Raw genomic sequence first — 12,554 nt, 5'->3', positions numbered from 1 at the left:
TGGGAAACAAATTATGCCACAATTTAAGTTGGCTGTGTTGGCTGAAACAACTTCAGAATTAACAAAGGTACCTCTCTGTCCTCTTGATGGGTCAGAGGAGCTGGTATAAATGTGAAATTAAGGATTTTAGCTGGAAATTATTCTCCAGTTTTTACAATTCTGCAGCAGAAACATAAATATTACAGAATTAGAAGTCCCCATCTGATTCTATGGTCACATATTTCAGCCTCTCATCTGCAGCAAAATGTGTCTGTTTGGTCATGTCCTTGACACATAACCAGCCACCTAGACTCCCTTTAAGCATCCCTGTTAACAAGGATTCTACCTTCTCTGGAGATAGCCCACTGCATTGTTGCTTTGAATATTATCTTAAGTAATCCCTTGTAAATGGCATTGGATCACATAACAGTTTTTTGGGTACAAATTAGATACACCGTGTGTACAGCGTCTCTTGGGCACCTGTTTAAAGTACATATTAACTTGCCAGCTGGTAGGAGCCAGTGGCTTCCCCGAACCTTCTTTTACCTTAGTTTACCTTCCTCACCATATTGTTTGCAGACATAAGAAGTTCTGTAAACTGTAAAAGCTTATCCAAGTATTAGGAATTTGAATTCTTTGGGAAGGTTTTCCTGGAATGCTTTATTAATTCTTTTTCAGTGTTTTCATTGTTTTTGTGGTCTGATTTAATTTATCATCCATCCAAGCATCTCCTGTGCTCCACCTCAGGCCGGGTTCTAGGAAGATGTGGTTAGAGGGACATCAATAGATAAGACCTTTTCCCTGTCCCCAATGACCTCAGCCTTTAGTCTCAGTATATTAAATGCTGGAAACTAGATTTTTTTATCTTTTTTTGAGATAACGATGGTTAGGGAGAGCTATTAGTAAAATCATGTTGATTGACACTGTGTTTTTTTTGTCTTGTTTTTTTTGTTTCAGTGCTTCAAGGGTATACCATCCCTAAAGGCACTGTGGTCATACCCAACTTGTGGTCAGTACACAGAGACCCAGCCATCTGGGAGAAACCAGATGACTTCTACCCTAATCGATTTCTGGATGATCAAGGACAACTTATTAAAAAAGAAACCTTTATTCCTTTTGGGATAGGTCAGTTTAACTTTTTAAAAATGATATCAATAAAACTGTAGAACTCAAAGAATCTTTTATTATTTTATGTTTTAAAAAATGCTTCTCTTTAAGGGGATAGAGAAACAAATCACCAATTTCATATGGAAGGGTAAGAAGCCCCGGATAAGCAAAGCACTACTGAAAAAGAAGAAGAAAGTTGGAGGCCTCACTTTTCCTGACTTCAGAACCTATTATACAGCCACAGTAGTCAAAACAGCCTGGTACTGGTACAACAACAGGCACATAGACCAATGGAACAGAATTGAGAACCCAGACATAGATCCATCCACGTATGAGCAGCTGATATTTGACAAAGGACCAGTGTCAATTAATTGGGGAAAAGATAGCCTTTTTAACAAATGGTGCTGGCATAACTGGATATCCATTTGCAAAAGAATGAAACAGGACCCATACCTCACACCATGCACAAAAACTAACTCCAAGTGGATCAAAGACCTAAACATAAAGACTAAAACGATAAAGATCATGGAAGAAAAAATTGGGACAACCCTAGGAGCCCTAATACAAGGTATAAACAGAATACAAAACATTACCAACAATGATGAAGAGAAACCCGATAACTGGGAGCTCCTAAAAATCAAACACCTATGCTCATCTAAAGACTTCTCCAAAAGAGTAAAAAGACCACCTACAGACTGGGAAAGAATTTTCAGCTATGACATCTCCGACCAGCGCCTGATCTCTAAAATCTACATGATTCTGTCAAAACTCAACCACAAAAAGACAAACAACCCAATTAAGAAGTGGGCAAAGGATATGAACACACATTTCACTAAAGAAGATATTCAGGCAGCCAACAGATACATGGGAAAATGCTCTCGATCATTAGCCATTAGAGAAATGCAAATTAAAACTACGATGAGATTCCATCTCACACCAGCAAGGCTGGCATTAATCCAAAAAACACAAAATAATAAATGTTGGAGAGGCTGCGGAGAGATTGGAACTCTCATACACTGCTGGTGGGAATGTAAAATGGTACAACCACTTTGGAAAACTATCTGGCGTTATCTTCAACAGTTAGAAATAGAACTACCATACAACCCAGAAATCCCACTCCTCGGAATATACCCTAGAGATACAAGAGCCTTCATACAAACAGATATATGCACACCCATGTTTATTGCAGCTCTGTTTACAATAGCAAAAAGCTGGAAGCAACCAAGGTGTCCATCAATGGATGAATGGTTAAATAAATTGTGGTATATTCACACAATGGAATACTACGCATCGATAAAGAACAGTGACGAATCTCTGAAACATTTCATAACATGGAGGAACCTGGAAGGCATTATGCTGAGCGAAATGAGTCAGAGGCAAAAGGACAAATATTGTATAAGACCACTATTATAAGATCTTGAGAATTAGTAAACCTGAGAAGAACACATACCTTTGTGGTTACGAGGAGGGGAGGGAGGGAGGGTGGGAGAGGGTTTTTTATTGATTAATCAGTAGATAAGAACTGCTTTAGGTGAAGGGAAAGACAACACTCAATACATGGAAGGTCAGCTCAATTGGACTGGACCAAAAGCAAAGAAGTTTCCGGGATAAAATGAATGCTTCAAAGGTCAGGGAAGCAAGTGCGGGGGTCTGGGGAACATGGTTTGCGGGGACTTCTAAGCCAATTGGCAAAATAATTCTATTATGAAATCATTCTGCATCCCACTTTGAAATGTGGCGTCTGGGGTCTTAAATGCTAACAAGCGGCCATCTAAGATGCATCAATTGGTCTCAACCCACCTGGAGCAAAGGAAAATGAACAACACCAAGGCCACACGACAACTAAGAGCCCAAGAGACAGAAAGGGCCACGTGAATCAGAGACCTACATCATCCTGAGACCAGAAGAACTAGTTGGTGCCCGGCCACAATCGATGACTGCCCTGACAGGGAGCACAATAGAGAACCCCTGAGGGAGCAGGAGATCAGTGGGATACAGACCCCAAATTCTCATAAAAAGACCAAACTTAATGGTCTGACTGAGACTAGAGGAATCCCGGCGGCCATGCTTCCCAGACCTTCTGTTGGCACAGGACAGGAACCATCCCCGAAGACAACTCATCAGACATGAAAGGGACTGGTCAGCGGGTGGGAGAGAGACGCTGATGAAGAGTGAGCTAATTATATCAGGTGGACACTTGAGATTGTGTTGGCAACTCTTGTCTGGAGGGGGGATGGGAGGATAGAGAGAGAGGGAAGCCGGCAAAATTGTCAAAAAAGGAGAGACTGAAAGGGTTGACTCAAGAGGGGGAGAGCAAGTGGGAGTAGGGAGTGAGATGTATGTAAACTTATATGTGACAGACTGATTGGATTTTTAAACGTTCACTTGAAGCTTAATAAAAGTTATTAAAAAAAATTGCTTCTTTCTTGGCAAGCTAATATAAAAAATATATATAAGCGATAAATAATTTATGTAATGCACCTTCACTGTTCATTTCAGATTTTAGAAACAAAATGAAAGAAGTCAGTTTTAAATGTTTAAATATTACTAGAAATCATTCTTTCTGAGTTGCCCAAGTAACCGTTTGGGTCTCTGACAACTGTTGGAGTTGAGAGCTACCCCTGACTTTTTGCTGGGTTGGTGGGTGAGAGGGTGAGTTCTCTAATCTGGCCAGTCTCTCTTTTAGGTTCCTAGATTAGAGTACCGGGGATTCTATGGAAAAGGAAGGCTTCAGAGATTTTTATCTGACTTTTTCCCCTTTAATCTTCCAGGTAAGAGCAAAGAAAAGGCATGGAGGAGACAGAGTAGCCTGCCACATTGGTTCTGGCCTCTCCTTCTTGGCTGGGATGAGGCTAGGCTTTTATGAGTAGGAATGAAAATGTGAAATTGTCATATAAAAATTCTGCTGAGCATACATTAGAGAGGCCATGTGGTCTATGTGGCAATTTTATTTTAAAAATCCCTATATGTGCATTTAAACATTCATATTTAGATATTTCATATAAATTTGTTCTTTTTGCAGTAGGAAAAGGGATAGCATTATGATCCTTTTTTGTGATCTCCTTTTTAGGGAAGCGGGTGTGTATGGGAGAGCAACTGGCAAAGATGGAATTATTCCTGATGTTTGTGAGCCTAATGCAGAGTTTCACATTCACTTTGCCTAAGGATTCAAAGAAGCCTATCCTGACTGGAAGATTTGGTCTCACTTTAGCCCCACATCCATTTAATATAATTGTTTCAAAAAGATGAAGAAAGTCTCCAAAAGGAGACAGTGAACAGACAACATAATGACTTCTGAACAGATTTTCCTTCTGCAATTAACGGCAATAACTCAGCAGATCCAGATTAGACTCAAATTAAGGCGATTTCATCTGTGAGGATTCCTCAGCAGGACACATCAGCCCTTTATTGAGATATGTCTGTAATTTTGGAGACAAGGACCAGAGCACTGTTTGGGAAGCAGGAGATCTGGATCTGAGTCCCAGTGGCTTCTACCAATGAGCATTTCTTCTCACCCTCTGTGCCTCAGTCATCCGTCTATAAAACGAGGGTACCAGAACTTGCCTTCTCTCTACCTCTTAGCACCAGTGAAGTTAACACGCCTTCTGTCCTTTCTGACATGGCCGAGACACTGTTAGGTTCTGGGGAGGAAATTCCAGAGGAGAAATGTTTATAACCTGTGACAACATGAAGTGTTTGAACTCTTTGTCAGAGAGGGATATGGGTTTAGGTTATGTTGAGCTAGAGCTTTTCTCAGCACAGATCCTTTGCCAGTTTCTTGTCTTGTTATCTTTTAATTATGATTTTAGTTTTGTTTTTGTGGACATAGGATGAAGCAGACTTTCTTCCAGTATGTTAAGGAAATTAGGATTTAAAAAATCCTCTCATAAGGTAATTATTTGAATTTATGTGGCTACCTTCTACTTCAACTACATGGACAGTAAGCCTGGCTGAAGAAGCAGATTCATGTTAGAATTCCTTCCTGCCGACTTGACTTGCAAAGTTGTAACTTACCTTTTGACTTGAGCCCTGAATGGTGAGGTCAGGAGTTTCTATACTGGGATTCATCAGGAAAGGACTCTTCTTTTAAACTGTACTGAACATTTTTTTTTCCCGTTCTCCCTGCCACCAGACCCAGTATATCTCATCCTTGAATACTCTTGAAGACAAGAAGACATTCTTACTGTTTATTAATGGAACTAAATTATTTCTTAATTAAAAAAAGGTCCCTGTAGAAGAGTACCTACACCCTACAGAGGGTGTTTGGAAATGTGTGGGTACATTATTTTGGTAATCACAATGACAGGGGTGCTCCTGGCCCTATGCTGCTGTGGGGGCCAGGATGGTAAATGTCCTGCAACGTCAGAACAGTCCTATATACAATGACGACTTGCCTAACTCTGTATGCCAGTATTTGTGCCAACGAGAACACTGCTCTAGAAAACCACAGTCCAAGAAATGAATAGCCCTTTCCTGTAGCAGTCCTTATATAGAAGTAATCACAGTAATGATACAATCAGCCATGTTTTGACCTCTCCCTCATGCTGGCACCACGCTCAGTGCTTTACTTGTAAACTTGTTTAAAATTCTTGCAGAAACTCTATTAAGAGGATGCTGTTTTACAGCTGATGGAACTGAAGCTTTGAGAAGTGAAGGCACGTAGTTCAAAGGTATCATCGCTGGGTTTCAAACCTACCAGTCTTTGTGACTAGAGAACTCTTTCTGAACCACATCTCTGTACTGCCACCACTCAGTCCCATAGCAGTCAGCACCTCTGCCTCACGCTGTAGGCATGTGGGCTCATCTTCATCCCATGCTGAGCTCCTTGAGGTGGGAACTTGTGTTGTTTGCCTGCCTCACAGTGCCTTGCTGTTAGTAGGTGCCCAGTCACCATGCGAGTGACTGTTAAGTGTTGTTGTTATGGTTGGGTGCCGTTGAATCCATTCCATCTCATAGTGACCACGTGACAGAGTAGAACTGCCCCATAGGGTTTTCTTGGCTGTAAGCTGTACAGAAGCAAATTGCCAGGCCTTTCTCCTGAGGAGCCACTGGGTGGGTTCAAACCAACAACCTTTCAGTTAGCAGCTGATCACTTAACTGTTGCGCTGTCAGAGCTCCTTGTTAAGAGGTGTAATTAAGGGGGAAATCCCACCCTATCTGAATAACCCACCCAACCCAGTGCCCTTGCATCGATTCCGATAAGGAGTGCAGCTGAATAACTGCAGGTCATATTTTTGTTACTTAAAGATAATAAAAATCAGTGTGTGTTGTTAATGTCAATTAAAGCCAGTTTTGTTTTTTTTTTGGTCTTTTTAATTACTGGACTTTTGTTCATCTTTTAAAATAACCATTTTATGCAAACTTAGAATGATGCCTTGGCAGTTTAAATATAACATGGGATGCAAGCTCCCAGCAGCTGGAGACAAGGCCACATGCAGGGGCCTCTTCTTTACTTTCCTAAAGGAGGGAAGCAGCTAATGCCATTCCTACTGCTGGGGATTTAAAAGAGGACACGGAGCCAGGGATGTCATTGCTGATGTCAGATGGATCCTGGCTAAAAGCAGAGAATGATGTTTACCTGCGTTTTATTGACTATGCAAAGGCATTTGACTGTGTGGATCATAACAAATTATGGATAACGTTGCAAAGAATAGGAATTCCAGAACACTTAATTGTGCTCATGAGGAACCTTTACATAGATCAAGAGGCAGTTGTTCGAACAGTCAGGAGAGGTGTGCATCAGGGTTGTATCCTTATACCATACCTATTCAGTCTATATGCTGAGCAAATAATCTGAGAAGCTGGACTATATGAAGAAGAATGTAGCATCAGGATTGGAGGAAGACTCATTAACAACCCTGCATTATGGAGATAATATAACCTTGCTTGCTGAAAGTGAAGAGGACTTGAAGCACTTACTGATGAAGATCAAAGACCACAGCCCTCAGTATGGGTTACATCTCAACATAAAGAAAATGGAAATCCTCACAATAAGCAACATCATGATAAATGTGGAAAAGATTGAAGTTGTCAAGGATTTCATTTTACTTGAATCTACAATCAACACCTTTGGAAGCAGCAGTCAAGAAATCAAAAGATGTACTGCACTGGGCAAATCTGCTGCAAAAGACCTCTTTAAAGTGTTGAAAATCAAAGATGTCCCCTTGAAGACTAAGGTGCCCCTGATCCAAGTCATGGTGTTTTCAGTCACCTCCTATGCATGTGAAAGCTGGACGATGAATAAAGAAGACTAAAGAATTGACGCCTTTGAATTGTGTTCTTGGCGAAGAATATTGAATATACTGTGGAGCGCCAAAAGAATGAACAAATCTGCTTGGAAGAAGTACAACCAGAAAGCTCCTTAGAAGCAAGGATGGCAAAATTACGTCTCATATACTTTGGACATGTTATCAGGAGGGATCCGTCCTTGGAGAAAGACATCATGCTTAGTAAAGTAGAGGGTCAGCAAAAAAGAGGAAGACCTTCAATGAGAAGGATTGGCATAATGGCTGCAACAATGCGCTTAAGCTTAACAATGATTGTGAGGATGGCGCAGGATCGGGCAGTGTTTCGTTCTGTTGCACATAGGGTTGCTTTGAATCAGAACTGACTCGATGGCACCTAACAATAACTGCTGGGGAAGAGGGAAGAAAAGATCCAGGGTGGTTGTTACTTTGAGAAATAAATGAAAAGGGGAAGATGCAACTCTGAACTGGAGCGCGTCAGTTAGCAAGGCCTCCTATGAGTTCTTTGCCCAGCTTTCCAGACCAGTCAAGAGGACGCCAGACCTCCCCAACCTCTGACTTCTCCATTTGTCAGTAGCCACACTTTGAATAGTCAGATGTTCTTGGTGCAGTCCGGGGCAATTTTGAGTACTAGGCTAAGTTTTCCCTTTAATTTAGCACATGCCTAGGCAGACTTCTACTGCATGCTTGAGGAATGGAAATAATATCTGCTTAATAATAAAAAAGATCATAAAAGGAAGAAAAGAGCTGAATATTATGTAAGCAAAAAGTGGATTGTTTTTTTTTTTTGACTCCACATTTTGTATATTATCTACTGCACTGCTCTTTTCCTTTTTATAAATGTAATTAAGCATTTTCAATATAAACCAAATCAAACCCATTGCCGTCCAGTCAATTCCAAATCACAGCGACCCTATAGGACAGGGTAGAACTGCACCACAGAGTTTCCAAGGAGTGCCTGGTGGATTCGAACTGCTGACCTTTTGATTAGCAGCCACAGCACTTAACCACTATGCCACCAGGGTTTCTGTTTTCAACCTAGGATAAATGAAATACAGGCTAATATTTAGGTGCCTTAGGAATTTTAGTTATTGTGAAGGAAAAACCACAAGACTAGATGCAGAGGAACTGAGAGTGAATGGGAGGCAGTTGTGTAGGTTTTGGATGAGATGATATGTGTATGGATCCCACTACACCGCGGGCCGATGAGTCTGTCCCTCACGTGTGATTTCATATGCTTTTGAATGGCGCTGATGACTCAGCATTAGCAAGTTTATTCTTCTTCAGTGCGTGCTTGGCATTTTCAGTATTCCTAACCAAAGAACTTTTAACTTACTTGAGAAACAGCCTCTGCTTTCTGTGAGATTCTGTTGAAACTAGATTTGTATTAAACTTTTAAATATAATGCCTCAAATTGTAGCACTTTTTAAAAAAATCTTTACATGGTAAATCGCTGAAGGGGCTGTTAATGCTTCCCTTGCACACGTTAGCATTTTACAATTTTGTACTTTTTGGTTTACTTGAAATGTAAAAATAATTGTACTTTGTTTTATGAGCCTGCCTAATATCTGACTGTTGGTCCTCATCTTCAACATAATTTTGATGGTTATATTAAACTTTTAACAGACAGCGTCTTGTCTGATTTTTTATTTTCGTTTTGAGTTGCTAAACAACAGTCTATTTTACCAGATGTCAAGTTTTTTGTTTTTTTTTTCAAGTTAGGAAATGGAGGAGGGAATAAACCTTCAAAAAAGATGTTATTGTTAGCTGCCATCAGAATGGCTCTGAGTCATGGCAACTGCATGTACAATAGAACAAAATGTTGCCTGGGCCTGCACCATCTTCTCGAGGAATGGTATGTTCGAGTCCATTGTGGAAGCCGCTGTGTATCTCTGTGCCTTCCACCCTAGGGGGTTCATCTTCCAGGAAGCACTATATCAGAAAATATTTGTTGTGATCCATAGGGCTTTTCACTGGCTGATTTTCCTGAATAGATTTCCAGGCCTTTCTTCCTAGTCTTAGTCTGGAAGCTCCACTGAAACATGTCCACCATGGTTGACTCTGAAGGTATTTGAAATACCTATGGCATATCTTCCAGCTTCATAGCAACACACAAGTCATCTGGCAGACTGACAGATGGGTAGTAGTTAAAAAGAGTAATCGCAATATAATATAAGCATAGTCTTTAGGCAGGAGGATGAATCTAAAAAAAAAATTCCTTTAGAGCCCAGTTACTCACAGGACTGTATCATAGCCCAAGCTTCTTATTTCCCACTATTTAAGGGAGGGATGGAGCCTTGGTGGTGCAGTGGTTAAGCACTCGGCTATTAACCAAAAGGTTGGCAGTATGAATCCACCTGCTGCTCCTTAGAAACTCTATGGGGCAGTTCTACTCTGCTCAAGTCCACTGTGACAAAGTATTGGATGTCAGTCTTACTCATCTCAGCTAAGAAGAGCTTTTTAATATGTAACCTTTTTTTTTTTCCCCTCTGTGGACGAACCCCTGCCGGCTTTTCTCATGGCCCACTCCCCTTCCTACAGGTGGCAGCTCCAAGGTTACCTCCTTAGAGAGGTCTTCTGGTGAGGCCCCACCTAAAGTGGCCTCTCCAGAGAGCTCCCTAATCTTATCACCCAGCTTATTTCCTTCAGAGTTCTCATCACTATCTGCATTTACCTTGTTCATTTAAGCTCTTTTTCGGTCATTTCTCTCCCAGCTCCAGCCCGAGGGGTGTAAGGGGTTGGGTGTGTTTGTCTGTTCAGTATCACCAGGCCCAGCACGGTGCCTTGCACAGAGCAGGCACTCAGTAAGTGTGTTGGAGAAGCAAAGAATAAAGAGGTAAAGCCATTGTCTGAAGACCTTGTAAGCTGCAGAGGGGTTGACACTGGCAAGCCTGTCTCTGTTGCCTGTCTCCCTCCTCCGTGTTTGTGGTTGTGACACGAGAGTATGAATTTCAGTTGAAATAGCAGAAGTGATACCAGGGAAATGCTGAAAATGCAGTAAGTTGACACCCTCAAATCTACTTCAGTTTTGCCATATTTGTTTAGAAACCAAATGAATGTAGGTGGGGTATTTATTCATTAGCAATACAGATGTTTTATTAGCTAAGTGGCTAATCTTACTGGGTTTTATCACAAGCGAAATATTTTGTGTTCATATCAGTTCTCCCTTTTGTATGAGAATTTGAATGCTTCATCAGTTTTCATTAATGGATGTTGTCAGATGCTGACAAGTTGATTTTCGACTAATAGCGACCTCATGTAACAGAGTAGAACTGCCCCGTAAGGTTTTCTAGCCTGCAATCTTTACGGAAGCAGACCGTAGAGCCTCTAGGTGGGTACAAACTGCCAACCTTTCCATTAGCAGCCAAGGGCTTAACCACTGCACCACCAGGGTTTCTTTCTATTAAGGGATAAACCCAAAAAACCCATTGCCCTCGAGTTGATGACAACTCATAACAACCCTACAGGATAGAGTAGAGCTGCCTCATAGGGTTTCCAAGAATGCAAATCTTTATGGAAGCAGACTGCCACATCTTTCTCCTGTGGAGCAGCTGGTGGATTCTAACCACTGACTTTCAGTTAGCAGTTGAGCATTTTAACCACTGCACCATTAGGACTCCCTTCATTAAGGGATAAACCCACTGCCCTCGAGTCCATTCTGACTCATAGTGACCCCATAGGGTTTCCACGGCTATAAATCTGTACAGAAGCAGACTGCCACATCTTTCTCCCAAGGTGGTTTCGAACCAACAGCCTTTTGGTTGCAGTCGAGCTCTTTAACCACTGTGCCACCCAGGGCTCTTTCATTAAGAGATAGGGCTAATTAACCAAGGCACAATTAAAACTCAACTTCTTCATCTTGTTTAGTCAAGGATTTCATGGAGCAACATGCCCAAGGTTCTTCAGGGGCAATGTTGTTTGTAGGATAATCTAGTTAATATTTAATACCTAAAAAAAAAAAAAAAATTTTTTTTTATTAACATATAGTAGGGAGCCCGGGTGGCACAGTGGTTAAGTTTTCGGCTGCTAATCAACATAGTAGCTGCATTTAACAGATTCTCTAAGGCATATTTTTATTAGAAACTCATAGAAAGACAATCTTTGAGGTAATCTAACTTTACTACCAATATTATCTGTTAACATAGGAAATGACTTAAAAAGCCCCACTGAAAATTCACTCTCCTATTTTCAAAAGAAATATTCTCTAGAGATAAAATGATCTATGTTTTTATGGATTATTTTGTTTTTATAAATTTTGGGACTCTTTTAAGTAAGCATGGTGTCATAGATTGAATTGTGTCCCCCAAAAGTATCTATCAACTTGGCTAGGCCATGATTCTTAGTATTGTGTAATTGTCCTTCATTTTGTCATCTGATGTGAGCTTCCTATGCATTGTAGATCCTACCTCTATGATGTTAATGAGGCAGGATTAGACGCAGTTATGCCAATGAGGCATGATTCAGTCTACAAAGTTGGATTGTGTCTTGAGCCAATCCGTTTTGAGATACAAAAGAAAGAAGCGAGCAGAGAGACATGGGGACCTCATGCCAAGAAACAAGAGCCAGCACAGTGCGTTCTTTGGACCTGGGGTCCCTGCACTGAGAAGCTCCTCAACCAGGAGAAGACTGATGACAAGGACCTTCCTCTAGAGTTGACAGAGAAAGCGTTCCCTGCGCCTGACACTCTGAATTTGGACTTGTAGCCTACTAGACTGTGACAAAATAAATTTCTCTTTGTTAAAGCCATCCACTTGTGGTATTTCTGTTATTGCAGCACTAGATGTCAAATGTCTTCAATGGAAATATATTTGATTATCTTAACTTTTGTAATAATTTTCTAGCATTCTGAAATCTTAAAAGCTCGTTTTGACCCTTTCCTTACATGATGCACAGGCCCCCAACTCTTGATGTAGACTCCAATTAAATATGACTACTTGTTTTTTCAAGAAGCCTAGATGTGCCTCCCAGGACACAGCACAAACCAGAGTCCTAAAACTGGGCCCACATATCTCCAGTAGGCCCTAATAAGGAAGAGGCTTCAGTGTTACAGAGGTGTGCTTTTCTTTAAGGAAACATTTTTATTGGCATGCAACACAGTTAGGTGAGTTTTCACAAATGAACACACCTGTGTAACTAACACCCAACTCAAGAAAGAACATAATCAATGCCCTAGAAGTTGGAGACCCTCCCCATCTGGACCTACTTCCTCCCTGAAACATAAGC

General features: G+C 41.0%; 1 protein-coding gene across 2 annotated transcripts in view; it reads left to right on the top strand.

The window, feature by feature from the left end:
• Positions 1 to 11,295, top strand: part of LOC100658393 (cytochrome P450 2U1) — a 32,522-nt gene extending 21,227 nt beyond the window's left edge. Inside the window, exons 4-5 of one of the 2 annotated variants that reach the window (XM_003410388.4) lie at positions 937 to 1,104; positions 4,157 to 11,295. In XM_003410388.4, the coding sequence (XP_003410436.1) occupies positions 937 to 1,104; positions 4,157 to 4,335 (347 nt within the window). In that variant the 3' untranslated portion in view covers positions 4,336 to 11,295. Of the gene's footprint in view, positions 1 to 936; positions 1,105 to 1,197; positions 2,549 to 4,156 lie in introns of those variants that run through there. The other variant, XM_023548563.2, reaches the window with a different exon arrangement.
• Positions 11,296 to 12,554: the final 1,259 nt, after the last annotated feature.

This window comes from Loxodonta africana, chromosome 5, assembly GCF_030014295.1.
Source record: "Loxodonta africana isolate mLoxAfr1 chromosome 5, mLoxAfr1.hap2, whole genome shotgun sequence".
Lineage (NCBI taxonomy): Eukaryota > Metazoa > Chordata > Mammalia > Proboscidea > Elephantidae > Loxodonta > Loxodonta africana.
Note: the sequence above shows the minus strand (reverse complement) of the source record. Positions and strands in the feature narration are given on the sequence as shown.